The 12,600-nt window shown below is 46.5% G+C and overlaps 1 protein-coding gene across 5 annotated transcripts in view; it reads left to right on the forward strand.

The window, feature by feature from the left end:
• The window catches only part of Kiaa0556 (KIAA0556 ortholog), a 169,960-nt gene that overhangs the window by 64,230 nt on the left and 93,130 nt on the right, over positions 1-12,600 (forward strand). For all 5 annotated transcript variants that reach the window (XM_021167737.2, XM_021167736.2, XM_029479630.1 and 2 more), the window contains one exon: positions 873-1,004. In XM_021167737.2, coding sequence (XP_021023396.1) covers positions 873-1,004 — 132 coding nt within the window. The remainder of the gene's footprint in view (positions 1-872; positions 1,005-12,600) is intronic.

The following is a 12,600-nucleotide window of genomic DNA, read 5'->3' on the forward strand; positions in this document are numbered from 1 at the left end:
TTTCCCCCCCCCCCCCCCCCCCCCCCCCAATGGCTGGAGCTGCCATCACCTCTGTACTCAGGATAAAAGTCAAAAGTGTTAAAAGCCTTCTATGTGATCTGATGTTGCAACATCTGGGGGCGTTAGGGGAGCGTTTCCTTGTTAACTCGGAAGGCCAGGTGAGCTGGGCTTGGGGCACTGGCATCATTCCATGTGACCCACTCCTTTTGTTGTTCATATGGGCCCTTTGGTCCTTCCTAGATGCATAGTGATGGGCTGTGTGGAGGTGGGAGATTCTGGAGTGATCCCTAGCCCCTAAGACCTAGCACAGGTATTCCTTTCTCAAAGATGCAAAGAATTCTTGATAGGAGGGAGGCTGCAGCAAGGACAGCTTGTATAGTTCAAAAAGCTTTACAAGGATTCTGTCCATTTCGTGTTAGCATATCTACAGTGCGTCAGCCAGGCTTTCCCAAACATGAGGTCAGTTAACTCTTATGGCTTTTGGGGAAATGCTTAACACTTACAAAAATTCTGCAGAAAAATAATCATTAAAAGTCTGACATTTTCTACACACTTTACAAGTATAAGGAAGAAACAAGCAAAGGTAATATGACCCTGTGAAGTCACAACTGCTGAGATGGGGGCAGTGGCCACAGTTGTAATCCTAGTACTTAGGAGGCTGAGACAGGAGGATCACTAGCTTGAGGACTGCCTAGACTACATAAAGAAACCTGATCTTTATAAACAACAGCAACAACAATTCACCCAAATCCTGTCCCGCTCAGGCTCAGCACCCTTGAATGCCATTTTTGTGGCCAGCTAGGCTTGGCTCGTTCCTGTCCTTGAGCAGAATTGTGTCTGTTCTTATTTTAACACTGAATTTCTATGTCCAGAAATCTGTGCAGATCAGAACTGAAGCTGGCTCTCGTCTCCAAATTGAACCACCTCTGGACTGTTCAGAAGATTTTGAATCACAAGAAGATGTGATTGGCAAGCATGAGGATGCCACTGGGGAGCACACACAGGTAGGGCCTGGCCTCAGTTTGTATTGGGGGCTCTCACAAAGTCAGGGTCTGCTGTTGTAGGGCCCTCCCTCAGTCAGGCTCTTTCTAACACCTACTTTCTTTGACCTGCGCTCTTCTCATGAAGCATCTGAGAGATCAGAGGACAACTCTGAGGGGTCAGTTCCCTCCTCTGTGTGGGCTCCTGGCATTGAACTCAGTCATCAGACCCATGCAGCAAGCACTTTACCCACTGAGCCATCTTGCCTTCCCTCACCTCACACATTTTGATACACAGAGTGTGGGCCACACATCTGTGTTTATGGGTGGGTCAGCTAGCATCCGATCACTCTAATTGAAGAAGGGGCTAAGAGGGGAGGCCAAGCCTGGCAGATCCATGGAGGCTTTCTAGAAAAGAATAGAATTTGTCTCTGGCCATTAATACTAGAAAAGAGCCTTGAGGGGCTGAGGGCAGGCAGGGAGTAACCCCATCCACACCTGCTTGTATATGTGTACCTTGGCTTGTGAGGTATTCTGAAGATCACGGTGACTCCGGCAGCAGAACATCCAGACAGCTGAGTATCTGCAGCTCAGAGCCATGTTGGTGCTGCAGCTGACGGGGGTCAATGACCACCAGTGTGTTTCCAGTAATACTATGCCCCAGACTCCCCTTCCACAGGCGCTTCCTGGCAGTGCATTCTTGAGCCTTGTCTGTTCTTTCCATCACAGACATGGAAATCAACAAGCACACAAAGTGCCTGTTCTTAACCAGTTTATGTTCCAGGTGAGATAGAAAAAGGCAGGATAAAATAAGACCATTTCAGATATCAGAAAGCTCTCTGAAGGAAACAGAAGAGGGAGCTGGGTGTGGTAGCGCACGTTTATAATTGCACTGTTCAGAGACAGAGCAGGAAGGTCCCTAGGAAGGTCAGCCAGGGAGACATAGGGAAACCCTTTTCAAAACAACCATAACAAAAATAAATAAAATCAGAGGGGGAAGTGGACAGCAGGATGTCAGGGGGGAGAGTATCATGCACAGACTGCACAAGAGCACACGGGCAAGAAAGCCTTTACAGCTGGCAAGAGGCTGGGCTTCAGGAGCTCAGTGCCAGCACAGTGTGCATAGGAGATCATGGAATGATTTGAGACACTGAATGAGAAGACAGTGGAGTGGACCAGGAGGTGCATCGTGGGCCTGGGCTAAAATGTGGGATAGGGTTTGACAAGTAGAGTTTAGTCTAAGGCAGTGGTTCTCAACCTGTGGGTCAAATGACCATTGGGAAAACACAGATATTTATATTACAATTCATAACAGTAGCAAAATTACAGTTATGAAGTAGCAGTGAGATAATTTTATGGTTGAGGGTCACCACAACATAAAGAACTGTATTAAGGGTCAAAGTATTAGGAAGGTTGAGAACCACTGTTCTGAGGGGACAGCTTTAATAATTAAAATGAATGAATACATCATTTCTCCTTGTTGTATAGAAGCAACATTCTGGAGAGACTGCAGGCGAAAGTCAAATTGCTAAGTAGATCATGCCCCATTGTTCAACTGTATCACTCAGCTATGGGCCTGCGGATTCATAGCCTCAGACAGGGCCTTCACCTTCCCTGACTTATGGTTGCTGAAATGTGAATGACAGAAAGAGAAAGGACCTGGGAATTCTGTCCAAGAAACCTGCTCTGTGTTCACAGTTTTTTTTATTTGCTCAAGCAGGGAAGGAGCTGGGAGCCTCCTACCTCACATGCTAGGTAAAAAGGGTCTATGTACACTTGCACAAATTACACACATATAGTCTGTTCTCTCTGTGTGTGTGTGTGTGTGTGTGTGTGTGTGTGTGTGTGTACGCATGTACGCGCGCACGCGCGCGCTGTAGCTCATACAAGACCTGAGAAGTCAACCTTAGAACTCGGTTCTCCTTCCACCTTTATGTGGGTTCTGGGGGATGAACTCAGGTAACCAGGCTTACACGGCTAGTGCCTTTACCCACTGACTTCTCCCAATCCCTTTCTTCTCTTCTCGCAGCTCTCCTCCTCGTCTTTTTTACTATGTAGTCCCAGATAGCCTCACGGGCAGGGTTTTCCTGCTAGCACCTCCACACCTGGCTCACAATTTGCTTTTGAACCTACCAACAGCCCCATGCTTGGGATCAGTCTGGATAAAACATACCCTCATTTTCTTTCAGCTGGGATCTTAGCCATGTTCCATCGCTTATAGTCCTACACCCACACCAGGTCCCAGAGTGCTGTGTGCCCTTTGAGCTGGAGAGCATTGTTTGCCCATGGTGAAGCGCCTGGCACCTTCTGTTAAGTTGATACCTTTTCCTCTTTGGCAGGCTCCCAGCAGCCTGCACAGTGGACAGCAGAGGCCCCCTCCCGCCAGGCTTCTCCTGCCCTCAGCGTTAGTAGCAGTCTTTGGTGCACATGCTCAGTTGCAGCCCCTGCCGCTCTGCCAGCGCTTCACGTTCCCCACTGTGAGCACCTGATTATATTTCTTTCCTGCCTTTTCTCCACATCTTGAGAGGGCTCTCCTTAAGGCTTCACAGTCAATTTCCCCTTGGAGTTATTTCCCTGCAAAGGGGGAGAGAGAGAGACAGTGGTGCTACTTGCCTGCCACAGCAGAAAGAAGCCCTGAGAGCTGCCATCTGCACAGGCACAGAAGAAACGCTAGGCATGGCTAAATATACCAGCTCGGCATGAAGCAAGTGAGGCCTGAGTTGGAGCAGAAGGGATCTGCATCTGCATAGAGGCTTTGCACCCCCCCAACCCCTCTGCTGCTGCCGCCGGAACATGCCAGCCTTTTGCTTTCCATCACATCCTGTGAACTTCAGTTCCTTGGTGGCTTTGAGTTGCAGACTGGCATGCTGGAGGCGTGCTCTCTCAGCCCCTGTGTGCTGCCTTGTATGGTGCTGTGGGAAGATTCAGTGAGCAGCCAGCACTGATACAATCAGGAGATTCCATGTGATGATGTGAATTGGGGGTTCCTTCCTTTAAAAATAGTCAGGTGATTGGGGTCCTCCTTCTGCTCCTCCTCCTTCTTTCTACTCTTCTTTTCCAACACCAGAACCTACCCTGTAGCCCAGGCTAGCCATGAATTCATGATGCTCCTGTTTCCCAACTGCCTGATGTGTACTATGTTATACTTTTTTGTTTGTTTTCTTTTTCTTTTTGAGAGATAGTATCACTATGTGGCCTTGGTTGGCTTAGAATTCACTAGGTAGGCAAACCTGGCCTTGAACTCACAGAGATCCACCTGCCTTTGCCTCTCAAGTGTTGGGATCAAAGGCATGAATCACCACATTCGTCCATGGTATACTTTCTTATGAGGAATGACTGGGCTGGCTGCTGGAACCAGAGGTGTGTCCCCAAGGTGCCATGGTCCATGCCACATACTCCCAGGTGCTGAAGATGAAGTAGTTGATAAATAAGCACATAGGCGGGACTTGATGGTGCCCATTTTTAATCTCAGCACTCCAGAGGCAGGTACAAGCAGATCTCAGAGTTGGACGCCAGGCTGGCCTCCATAGTGAGTTTCAGGACATTCGGGGCTGCTAGAGAGCCAAATTAAAAAGCATGTAGTGTGTCAGGAGGTGACAGGGCTCTGGAACAGCAGAACGGACGGTGGGAACAGGAAAGACAGGCAGAGGTTCCTGTTTAGTACTGAGACACAGCCGCTTGTGAGAGGAGCAGGCTTGGAGGAGCAGCTGTGAGCAGGGCAGTAGGCTGGGGGACTGTGGGGACTGGGGGATTGAGGCTGGGGACTGTGGCAGAGACAGGGTTCCCTTATGCTGGATAAGAGACCTCCATAGGGCTCTGACCAGTTTTCCAACTCTAACACAGGGTAGCTCTTTCTAGAGAGTTTGAACCCAGTACCTGGGCCCATGCTATAAGTGTTGTTGTGGGAGACTCAGTCTCCATCTGAGGAAGTGGTTTCTTTAGGAATCAAGAATGAATCCAAAATGTCTAAAATTAAAGTTTTAAAATTAAATTTTTCTTTATTATTATTTGTGTGTGTGAGGGGCAGTACAAGTGTGTCACTGTTCACATGTGTGGAGGTCAAAGGTTAGCTTTCAGGAGTCAGTTCTCTCCTTCAACTGTGAGATCCAAAGACTGAACACAGGTATGGTAGGCTTGCACCAGGTCAGTGGCCATCTCTCCACCCCAATAGTCTTTTCAGAGCCCCCATGCCCTGTGCATCATTGTCCAGACTGCATATAGGTGGCCTGTCTATTGTATCTAGAGGGCTGGGGGTGGGGAGCAGAGAGCCTGTGTCCATCTCAGGGAGAGGTACTTCCAAATTTGTGATTACCAGGCCCTGTTATGCCACATGAAGCCATAACCACTGAGAACTTTCCAGAAGCCCTTCATAGCTTTCTCCCCATTGTGTATATTTGTTTCATTTCTGTTGCTATGATAAAGTACTCTGACAAAAGCAATTTAAGGGAAAAAGGGTTATTTTTAGGTTAGAATTTTGGATTAGAGTTTGTCATAGCAAGGACATTAAGGTGGCAAGAACTTGAAGCAGCCAGTGTCATTAAACTCATCATCAAGAGCAGGGAGCAATGGATGAATTCCTGCGTGTTAGCGCTCAGCTCTTTTTCTCCATCTTACACAGTGCAGGATCCCCTGCCTAGGGAATGGTGCCACCCACCATGAGTGCTTCTTCCTGTTTCAGTTAGCACAATCAAGACATGTCTACAGGCCAACTTGGTCTAGACAGTTCCTCATTGAGACACTTCCCAGATGACTCTAGGTTGTGTCCAGTTGACAAAAGCCACCATCACAGTGTGGGTCCAACAACAAGGTAAAGATTTTATCCCCACACTTACAGCCTAGTGTCATTATTACAGGTGCATGCTGCCATTGTCCAGGCATCCCCAGAGGAGCCTGACCTACCACAGCAGGCACTATGGCAGGCTGCTCCTACAGGGAGACTTACAAAGCAAGTGCTGGCTGACAGGGAAAGGGTGTTACCTGGGAATTTCTGATAATGCCAGATAACAGAACCCATAAGCAAGTGCTTCCTTTCATTTATTTTGATTTATCGGTTTTTTGTAGTATGCAGGATTGAATGTAGGCCCTTCATATGCTGCATAAGCACCCCCTGAGCTGTCTTCTCAGACCTCTTTTCATGTCTTAAATTTCAAGGCAGGGCCTTTGAACTCATTCTGTAGCCCAAGAAGGCTTTTACCTTGAAACCCTCCTGCCTCAGCCTTCTGAGTAGCTAGACTTGTCTTCCGTATGTTTAATTGCTAGTTTAACATAAGTGGGGTTTGCCATCTATCCTATTTGCTAAGCCTACATTATTATTATTATTATTATTATTATTATTATTATTATTTACTCCACAACACACTATGGCTGTCTTTCCACACTCAACTCACTCAACCAGTAGCTTAGAGCACTGTTTAGGATATAATGGCTTGGCCATGTAGTGTAATGGCTGTGTCTTCAGTGATTTTGACAGATTGAAAGAGTGTGACCAGACCAGTGTGGGAGTGGCAACAGAAGGAACAGAAGGTCAGGAAAGGCAGGTGGCAGGGTGAGCAGCAGAAGAGCAACCCCTGCACGCACACACACACACACACACACACATTCTCAGACAGAGAGGTGCTGATACTGTGCAGGGTCTCCATGCTTATAGCTAGGATGCCAATTCTCCCACCAGCTTCAAGTCTCATGACTGTGTCCCTTCTGAACACACAGGGACATCCCAGTGTTCCCTGCAGCATGGACAGAGACAAGAGTCTCCTAATAATTCAGCATGCAGTGGTAAGATGGACTTTTGGGCAGAGCTCTTGAGTGAGTCTGGAAATGACGAGATAAACAGCAGGACAGTGTTCCACAGGCTGTGGAGGTGCTTCAGTGGGTATACTGCTTGCTGCACAAGTGTGAAGATTTGAGTTAGATCCCCAGCACCCATGGAAAAAGCCCGGCATGGTACACTCATTTGTAACCCCAGTGCTGGAGACAAGGATAGTCCATGAGGTTTTCTCCCCAACAAGCTAGCCAAATTAGTGAGTGTCAGGTTCAGTGAGAGTCATGGTTGAAAGAAATATGAGGGAGAATGACTGAGGAAGACATTTGGTGTCTATCTCTGACTTCTACACACTTGTGCATGCACATACACACATGCAGAAGCACATACACACACCACACATACACACACACACACACACACTACCTGAGATGTTTGGGCAGAGTGCATTTTGACATGATGGAGCTCACACTGAGTTGCACCAGTTGAGGTTGTAACATCCATTACCACAGTCTGTGAGTTGAGCACAAGGCATTTGAAGAAACTAAGGAACAGAGACCTGTACTGGATTACGGGGCTCTGAGACTATTTTGGTCTGTGGAGGTGCACTCACAGGTGGGGAACTGAGCTGGGCTGGCTCTGCTCCAGAAGGTGCCATAGGCTGTTGTGGTTGTTATTGATGTTGAGCCTCGGAGCCAGGCATACAGCAGGACCTCCCATCAGTGCTGCTTCATGGTGCTTTCCACGGTGAAAGAGAGAAACTCCTCTCAGCTGAATCTCTCCCTGGTGAGTGCACAGCTGAGAATGGTGGTGAGAAGTGACAACATCAAATGAAGAGCAGCCAGGCAAACCTGAGTGGAGGCCTCCTCTACTACAGCTGCAGTGGTCTCAAAAATGTCAGTGGCGAGAGAGAGTAAAGGCAAGTAATGTCCCAGCTCCAGGGCAGTAAAGACATGAGCCACAGTTGTGTCTAATGAGAACCCGGGGCCAGGGAGAGATAGTGAGTTAGGGGAAATGAAGTAATTGCTAAATTTGAGGAGTTAACAAATTTTTAAAAATACATTATATATATTATAATATTGGATTGATGTTAAATTTCCCAAGCTTGATATTCTTTTACTCTGCTTTCTTAGAAAACATCTATTTTTCCTTTCTTTCTTTCTTCTTCCCTTTCTTTCTTTCTTTCTTTCTTTCCACCTCTCTTTAAGGTTTATTATAGTAGATATTCATTTTCATTTGAGGTGTATGGGTATTTTGCCTGCATGTTTATCTGTGTGCCACATGCATACCTAGGAAGCTAGAAGAGAGTGCTGGATTCGCTGAAACTGGAATTATAGACAGTTGTGAGCTTGTAAGCCTCTAGAAGGGTGATTGGAATGGAACCCTAGCCCCCTGGAAGAGCAGCCAATGCTCTTAATTCCTGAGCTGTCTCTCCAGCCTCTCAGAAAACAATTCTTAGGCGACATACAGAGTATAGAAGACAAAGGGTCACAGTGTTACAGGTGCAACAAGTGAAGACTGTACACAATGTGGTGACAGAATGATAGCAGTTGGGGATTGTAGGTGGTAGATATCTGGGTGTCCATCCTACTAGCTTGATGAAGTGTGGGTTCTGCATTTTTCAAAACAAGTTTTAAAACTCAAAACACTAAGGCTGAGAAGATGGCCCAGTGGATAAAGCACCTGTCACACGCGCCTGAGGGCCTGAGTTAGAATTCCCATAACAAACATTGAGGCAGAAAGCCAGTGGAGGCATCCAGTGCTCCTCCAGGGCTGGAGGCAGGGGCAGGAGATTCCCCAAAGCTTCCTAGCTAGCCTAGTGTGCACAGTAGTAAATAGCATAGACTGTCTCAAACTAGGTGTGAGGCATGACCCAAGGCTGTCCTGTTCCCTGACTTCCATATCCATCCATCTTTTTTTTTTTTCATATGTAGCAGAAGATGGCCTAGTCAGCCATCACTGGGAAGAGAGGCCCCTTGGTCTTGCAAACTTTATATGCCCCCCAGTACAGGGGAACACCAGGGCCAAGAAGTGGGAGTGGGTGGGTAGGGGAGCAGGGTGGGGGGAGGGTATAGGGAACTTTCGGGATAGCATTTGAAATGTAAATAAAGAAAATATCTAATAAAAAGATTGGGAAAAAATATCCATCCATCTTGTGGCAAGAACCACCACCGCAATCACTAACACACACACACACACACACACACACACACACACACAACGTAGTCCAGGAACTCCTGCCTGGTACTTGGGAACTGAGCTTGAAGATTAGAATCTACATCAAAAGGAAAGAGTGTTTTGACATATATATTAGAAGTATAAAAGACAAAAATATTTAAACCATAGTTAAAAGCTCAAAATTGTCAACACTTAAAACTTTTTAGATTTTCTATTACTTACTTGGTGTGTGTATGTGTGTCTGTGTGTGAGCACACATGTGGTAAAACCACTGAGCCATCTTGTTGGCCCCAGACTATCAACTTTTCCCCTCTAGAGATTTATTTTAAATTATATATATGTATATGTGCCTGTTTGTAGGTATATGTGCATGTGAGTTCAGCTTCCCATGAAGACTAGAGGCATTTGGTCACCCTAGAACTGAAGTTAACAAAAGACTGTGAGGTGCCCAATAGGAACACAGAGACTCGAACTCAGATCCTCTGGAAGAATAATGATACATACTCTTAACTACTGAGTTATCTCTCCAGTCTCTTAAGAGAAACCAAGGCACAAGGAAAGACACAGTTTGATTTGGTTATATTAGCCAGGGTTTCTATTGCCATGGTAAAACACCATGACCAAAAGTAGCTTGAAGAGAAAAGGGATTTGACTTGCATGCAGAGTCACAGTCCATTAGGGGAAACCAAAGCAGGAATCCAAACCAGGTAGGGACTTGGAGGCAGGAGCTGATTCAGAGGCCATGGAGGGGGCTACTTACTGGCTTGCTCATCATGGCTTGCTCCGCCTGCTTTCCTATAGAACCCAACCAGTCCAGGGGTGGCACCATTCACAATGGGGTAGCCTAGGCCCATATCAGTCACTAATAAAAACTGCCCTTCTAGGTCTGTCCTATAGCCAGATATTAAGGAAGAATTTTCTCAATTGAGGTTTCTTCCTCTCAGATGACTTCAGCTTGTGTCTAGTTGACATAAAACTAGCCAGCACATAGGTTGAACATTAGTGCCAAGGTCTTAGAGATTTCAAAGCAGTTTCACTTGCTTGTTTATTGGGACAGTATATGGCTATGTGGCCCAGACTGGCTTCAGACTCTCACTTCCCTCGCTTCGGTCTTTAGAGCACTAGGATGGCCTGTGAGTCTATGCTGGACAGTTTTATGTCATTCCTCAGCAGGTGGCCCTGGGCTTTATAAAAAGCAGGCTGAGCAAGCCATGGGAAGCAAGCCAGTAAGCAGCATTTCTCATGGCGTTTGCATCAGCTTCTGCCTCCAGGCTCCTGACTTAGTGATAGACTGTCACATGGAAGCATAAATTGAAATAAGCCTTTTTCTCCTCAAGTTGCTTTGGTCATGGTATTTCATCACAGCAATAAAAACTTTAACTAAGACAGTGTCCTACCACCACCTACTTTAATAAGTTTTAAAGATAGAACCTCCAACTGGAAGGGAGATTGTGTCTTAATTCTGTTTGGTACAGGCAGAGGTAAGCTGTTTTATACAAGGAAACCTTTCCCCCCAAAGATTTACTATGTATGTGTAGGGATGGGGGCATAAAGAGCCCAGATGAGCAGAAGATGTTGGATCCCTTGGAGCTGGAGTTAGAGGTAGTTCCGAGCTGTTACATGGGTGCTGGGAACCCAACCTGGGTCCTCTGCAAAAGTAGTAAGTGCTCAGCCGTCTCTCCAGCTCCTGGGGTCTGTAACTTAAAGAACGTCTAGAAGTGAGCTTCCAGAGTGCAGTGGGGCAAGGGGAAATAAGACAGTGCTTGGGAGAGCGAGGGAGTGGGGGCCTGACTGTGCTGGCTTTGTGTAAGGGAGGAATGTTGTACCTGATGAAAACTCTTACAAGATGTAGCAGTTCTTGGTTGGTAGACTCCAGTGTGCACAGAGAAGGAAGCCTGGCTTGTACAAGGTCAAAGCTGAATTAAACAGAGTGGGCAGTGGTGGTGCTGGTAAGGCACATGCTTAGCACACATGAGGCCTACATTCGGTGATAGGCCCAAATAATTATTTTCACATAAAACAATTCACTTTCGTTTGGCCTGTTGAGACAGGTTGTCATTGAACTTACCATCTGGCATTGAACTTACATTAGCCTCCAAGCACTAGGTTGATAAATATATTTTGGTTGTCACATTCAAAAACACAGTTCAGACCAGAAGGACAAACAAACAAACAATGCCAACAAGATAGAGTTGGGTAGAAAATACATTATTAGTTAAGGCCTGAAAAGTAAGTGTAAAAATTCAAGGTAAGGAGGGCCACATCAATGGTAGGCAGAGCAGCCTCAGCTCCCAGCCTGCAGCTGAGCCACCTGGCCCACTGTGGGCATCACTGCTGCTGCTCCACTCGTACTTTGGAAGCTTTCCCTGGTCTCTAGTCCATGTTGGGTGTCATGACAACTCAGCTGTGTCTGCTGTCTCCCTGAAGCCTGACAGCACATGATGGAGACTCACCAAGCCTGAGAGAGTAGCTGACCTTCCATTAACCTTTTGAAAGGCCTTGGCTAAGTCACCTTCTTTTGGAGCCCCATTTCCTCTTCCAACAGGAAGGGGTGGATTAAGTATTTCCTTTTCCTGCCATCTCTGAACTTGAGGCTCCTAGGCTGTAGAAGAACATCTTCTCACATTCCAGACTCTGTAGTAGCAGAGAAGACATGCTATGCACAGGGTGTGGCTCATCTGCGGAGCTGTCCTATAGGTCACTGGCAGGTAGACACAACACCCACTCCCAGACCCCAGTTCTGTCTTTTTGCCTGGTATGGTTTGCTTTCTGGTTTATTTCAAACATGGTCTCACCACCCACATAACCCTGACTGTCCTGGAACTCACAGTGTAGATCAGGCTAGCTTCAAACTCACAGAGATCCTGCTGCCTCCTCTCCTGAGTGCTGGGATTAGTGTTTTTGGACTGTAAAAAACTGCCTTCCACAGTTAGTATAGTAGTAGAAGCCATCTGTAACTTCTTGGTTTTCCACCAGTCCACTTTGTTTGCAGAAATAATGACTCTGAGACTTCTTATATATGAATAAATGCTTAGACCAATGGTTTTGGCTCCGTTACCCAAGTAGTTCATATCTTAGACACCCAATGTTTCTATTCTAAATCATGCCACATGACTGGTTACTTGGTCCTCAGTGTCAAACGACTGTCTTCTGTGTCTGAGCAAATCTTCACCCTCAGTCAATTCCAGAATCCTCTCTTGGCTGTCTGTCTGTCTCTCCTTCTCCTGCCTCAGCTCTTTGGCCAACATTGTGCTTCTTCCATTCAGTACAAGATATTCTCTCTACATTAGCTTGCAAACAAATCTTTATTAAGCCAGGGAATTGAGTAACTGGGAAGTTGGGTCTGTGAGAGGAGGGAAGGAGCGGCACAGGTACTCTGTGGCACGCTGCCTCACTGCATCACCTTCTTTTTTCTTTTTCTTTTTTTTTTAATTAGGTATTTTTCTCATTTACATTTCCAATGCTATCCCAAAAGTCCCCATGCCCTCCCCACAACTCCCTTACCCACCCACTCCCACTTCTTGGCCCTGACGTTCCCCTGTACTGAGGCATATAAAGTTTGCAAGACCAATGGGCCTCTCTTTCCACTGATGGCTGACTAGACCATCTTCTGATACATATGCAGCTAGAGACACGAGCTCCAGGGTATTGGTTAGTTCATATTGTTGTTTCACCTATAGG

This window comes from Mus caroli, chromosome 7, assembly GCF_900094665.2.
Source record: "Mus caroli chromosome 7, CAROLI_EIJ_v1.1, whole genome shotgun sequence".
In the NCBI taxonomy this organism is placed as follows: Eukaryota; Metazoa; Chordata; class Mammalia; order Rodentia; family Muridae; genus Mus; species Mus caroli.